The 4765-nt window shown below is 44.4% G+C and overlaps 1 protein-coding gene across 1 annotated transcript; it reads right to left on the minus strand.

Annotated features, from left to right (window-relative positions):
- Window positions 1-487: 487 nt before the first annotated feature.
- On the minus strand, window positions 488-2944 carry LOC129617260 (uncharacterized). The gene is made up of 6 exons (XM_055532588.1): window positions 2867-2944; window positions 1763-2192; window positions 1494-1686; window positions 1144-1256; window positions 779-1051; window positions 488-726 (listed from the first exon to the last, which is right to left on the minus strand). Exons 1-6 carry the CDS (start codon window positions 2942-2944, stop codon window positions 488-490), a joined length of 1326 nt encoding a protein of 441 aa, XP_055388563.1.
- Between the last annotated feature and the right edge of the window lie 1821 nt (window positions 2945-4765).

Raw genomic sequence — 4765 nt, forward strand, 5'->3', positions numbered from 1 at the left:
GACTTGGGGAGACTAACGGGAGGAAGTTTCTTGTGGAACCTTCACTGTTCTTACCACTGGGTATGTTAGTCGATCCATGTTGTTTGAGTGCAGTATTGTAAACGTCTGTGTTGAGTTGGGAATGTTGATCAGTGGGAGTTGCGATAAACTACCTGTTTGTTCCCTTCCTCGCTTTCTTCTGAGAACGACAAGGTGATTTCCGCTGGCCATGTTACTGGGTCGTCTAATGGTTTCACTTTGAGTTCTGTGATCTGAACCGGAGACTTGAAGCGAACTATTATACTGAATAGGGTGAACCACAATGAACGCGTTTGCTTCAAAGTGTCTTACTATTCCCCGACTCCATTTCCACCCTTTGATTTCCAGGTTCTGAGCATTTGAAGCTACAAAAATGTCCTTTCAAGTGGAGGTCGTACCCAGTGGGTTGATCTATATTACGTCCACTCAATCTGAAAGACGTAGTCTGCTATACGCGCTCTCGTCATGGTTACCCATATTGGCATCCAAATTCCGACGTCTTGAATGACGACGCTTCGCAAGACTCATAAGCAACGGAGTTTGGTTTTGATAGATGAATAGGGGTTCCGCCACAAGCTCCTTCGGCGTCTTTGCGTGGCATTAAGAATGCAACAAATGGCGTCTTAGGTTTCAGCAAATTGACCGTATATAACTTCGGCTTCAATATTTCAGTTTTGTATATGGTCAAATGCGTGGCTAGTTTTCGCTCTGCCATCGAAAAAAAGGTTAAAGACTCAGAGTAATTCTTCGACGGTCTCACCGTGCAGTTCTTGATTCAGCTTCATAGATTGAAATGATGTCTCCCGTCTCCTTAAAAGCTCCGTCGCATGGACTGAAAGGGTTCGCAACACCCTGGAAAAAAACGATTCGGTAGACGACTCGCAGTGAGCAACCTTACAATCGGCGCTGCAAGATACAGGATGGCAGGAATATTGACATCGAATTGAAGCCGAGTCTGTGTTGGGATTTGCTGGGTTCGAATAGTTTTTGCCCCACTGAGAAACAGTAATTGCAACGAACTCTCTCAGCTCATCTTACAAATAAAGCAAGGGAAGATCAGCAAGAAAAATGATTCTTGCTCCCTAATCAGGAAACTCAATTGTTAGGAACAAGAAATTCGTTTACCTTTATGAGCGTATTCACCATCATACAGAAACGAAATTTCGTAGTAATTTGGGTCTAGTCTGGTATAATGAAGAGTAGAGATGCTCACCATTGATCTGCCGTTACCCAGAGATCTTCAAAGGTGATTTCGAGTTTGATTGGAAGAAATAGTTCTTCGGTATCACTTGATTTTTAGCTCCTGGCATTCTCCATTGTAGCTTGATGGAAGCATCGTCTGTATTCAATCAGTGATCTCTTTTCATCTTGCTCCTACAAGACTTACTAGGATCACTCCACCGCAAGTGATTTGAATGGATCATTTCAACCCTAAGGCAAAACCCGCTGATTTAACAATCCTTCTCTTGTCTCACCTAATGCGATTTTTTTCGCCGCCATTCAAGACAACTGGTGCTGATTCAACCGATTTTGGTCCGTCGTGCTCAGAGGGAGGAAGCAATAACACCTCCTTTTCACCAGTAGCATCCTTAGACGAGGGTGGGGGCATTCGGTCAGCGACGATGGGTTGGCCGTTAAGGAATATTCTGGCACCGCAATCGGCCTCAACTATGAAAATATACTCGGAGGTAAACGGCGCTAAAGAAACACGCAGCTACCACAAGGATGAAGGAGGACTGTTTACCTTTGACGTAGCCATCCCAACGAATTGCGAACCCTACCGGCAAAGATCGAGGATTCTGCATCGCAAATTCCCTACCCTCATTGGGAATTCCTTCAAGCGGATCCTTCCCGGTCCATTGAAAATCGATATTTTCATCATTGCGGTATAATGGATTTCCGCGGAAAAATGGGTTTTTGTAATACGAACCGCGGAGTCCGTCGGGGAAAGGATCATCCTCATATCCAGGAACCGTGGCACAATTCTCCGGTGCTTTGTCAGCTGCTTCCTTTTGGCTATCTATCTGTTCTTGGACAATCGCTATCGTTTCCTTCATGCTAACTATTTTCGCTGTTGTTTCTTCAATTTTTGTGACACAATGGTCCGCCTTCTGAATCAATGATTCAATCTTTCCTAGTCGAGCCCCGACAGCATCGTGTTGTGCTCCGCAAGTCTATCCAGTGAAATGCAATAGGATTATTATTGACAAACGTACTGTATTGTATCTCTTGAGAATATCCTCCAAGCGGTTTCGCTCCCCGTCGAGTCGCTCAACCATCTGGCAGGGATTTTTTTAAGGATTGGCGGAAGTGGTGTCCGTGACGGCACCTTTTCTACTTCATTCGCTTTGGCTTGAAAGGCTTCGTTGGCCTGATATTTGAATCACAGACGGCTCCACTTGCCCAAGCCTACTTTGGCTCGAATCAGATTATAATCAATGACGGGAGTGCAGTAGCCCCAATTCTGCGCCCCTAAAATAACGACAAGGGTAATAAAGAATGGGGCTGCTTTAACCGCCCACCCTTTCCAAGAAGTTGCACCTCAAGGTAGCACCACTCCTTCCCACTAACACCATCTGGGTTTGGAGCGTCTGTGCAGTCTGTGTAGCTGTCGCAAGTTGAAAGCAAAGTGTGGACAAAAACACAATACTATTGACCAACGTTTGATAATTTTGAACAAAGGCCGCAGCGCATAGTTGGCCATTAACCGTGAACCGATGCTAAAGGGAGAAATAGGCTTTCATGAGTCGTGTTTCAATCTTTTCTACTTGTTGGCGGAACTGAGTCAGCTCTTGAAGTGGCTGATTAACAAAAAAATTATGCCAGGGCAGTGCACTTCCCATCTTACCCCTCTGTCGTAGTCTGCAGGGGGGGTTTGAGCGAGAGTTCCAGCTATAAAGACTGATACAAAGAAGGGCGAAAGCATTCTATTTCATGGGCGATCTGGGTAAAATGGAAATTGCTTTGCAACAATAATATTAGAAAATACACCCTCAAATTCATGGTGCAAAAATAAAATATTGGTTCAACCAGACATCGGTAGATTAACGACCCAGCGCCGTGCGCCACACCAGCAGGCTTCCACAAGTGTGGAGATTTGGCGGCGGCCTGTAATTTTTTTTATGGCGAATCAGTATTCTGACGAAGATGAGATTGAATCTCTCATGCGTGGCGTCGTGGATGCCCTTGCCCCAAGAACCTCATCCTCCTTAGATATCAAGCAGATAAAGGAGGACACCAGCAGCCCTTCAATGACACCAACTGGGAGTCAAAATGAGCAATCTGGCCCACGCAGTTCCATCCTACGGCGCGTTCTGCCAAAAAAAACGGCGAAACCTCCGACATTAAGAGAGACTCTTCGAGTCAGCCGGTTGACTCTGACATTTGAAAACGTTACAACTTTTTATTATTTGGTCACAGCGTGTCTCCTCGTCAGCTCCTCAGATATATGGACGATCATTCAAACCACGTGGTGTCCTTCTTCTTGGATTCTTGTTCTTTCATTGGTTGTTCACATAATTGATCTGTGTTGTGTTGTTGGTATTATTTACTCCACTTCAATCAGGCGACGTCTTATGCTTCTGTCATTGGCGCTCAGCTCATTTCTCATTTTGTTCGACATTTTCCCTGTTTGGATCGCTTCAGTTGTCGTTTATCGAGCTCAGGAGCATTTCCAAAATATGCAGCAGGACCTTGAATTGGCTTTCGTTGCCCAATGCTGGGCTGTTCTAACGCACTTCGTCGCGATCATTTTGCTCTCCTTTTTCGTCAATGATGCATACATGGATTTTCATTTCTTCCGTACAGTCTTGCCGTCCGAAGAGCATGAAAGGAAAATCCTTTCCCATGCCTCTCCGTTTTCTTCTCCATTTGACCTTCCCCACCTGGCTCACCTCCCATCTCACACAGAATTCAGTTGATTAATTCAGCTGCATCGGAACCCGCGGAAAGCAACAGTGCAAATGAAAAGAGAAGCAGAACAGATGGCGTGTGCAGTACAGTTCAATGATTGCATCCACTGATCTTTATTGCACCGAAGAATCGTGTTTCGCTGATTTACTGGAGTCTCAGAAAAAGGAGTCTCGCATTATATTAAGGCTCATAATTGACATGCTTTGCCATTGCGGATTGTTTAACTGAATGTTTGTGGTATTTCTTTTGCTTGGTAGGAAAAGGAAATTGTCTAAAAAGTCACATTCTCGTTGTTTCAGGGCTTCTGCTCATTGCAAAGGTATCCGGAATTCCTGCATGCATTAATTGCGTCATGAATGACGGGAGACACATGATTCCATTACCCCGAAAAGTCATTTGGGAGTTGGACCAAGAATACAGGAAAGTGCAGCGCGATGCGGAAAAAGAGGAGAAACTGGAGGAGGAAGAATCAAAGCGGCAGACGAAACAGAATTTGAAACAAAGAGAACAAAGACGCAAGCGAAAAAGGATTCCAGAAGAATATCGACAAAGAAGGAAAAAGTCGATTTGGGACTTTGTTATTTTAGAACCAAAAAAACCAAAACAACTCAAAGATGACAGTAAGTCAATGTCTGTCTTTCCTAGAAATTTGTATTTTCAGAAAAATTGGAGAAGAAAATGAAGAAGGCTCGTTCTGGTGAGATGATTTGCTTGATTTGGCAAGATCTTGTATCTGGTAGATTCTTACTCATTTGGCGAGTCCCGCAAATTCCCTTTCTACCCTTCCTACTTGTATAATGAAGGTACCGATTTGTCTGGCTCTGACTCTTTACAA

Source organism: Condylostylus longicornis, unplaced genomic scaffold, assembly GCF_029603195.1.
Source record: "Condylostylus longicornis isolate FDR11 unplaced genomic scaffold, ASM2960319v2 ptg000467l, whole genome shotgun sequence".
Lineage (NCBI taxonomy): Eukaryota > Metazoa > Arthropoda > Insecta > Diptera > Dolichopodidae > Condylostylus > Condylostylus longicornis.

Coding starts and splice junctions, on each gene's coding strand:
- LOC129617260 (XM_055532588.1), bottom strand. CDS start 2,944: ATGCTTTCGCCCTTCTTTGTATCAGTCTTTATAGCTGGAACTCTCGCT. Junction 1,687..1,762: donor TTGGGATGGCTACGTCAAAG/GTAAACAGTCCT, acceptor ATATTTTCATAG/TTGAGGCCGATTGCGGTGCC. Junction 1,257..1,493: donor GGCGAAAAAAATCGCATTAG/GTGAGACAAGAG, acceptor TCACCTTTGAAG/ATCTCTGGGTAACGGCAGAT.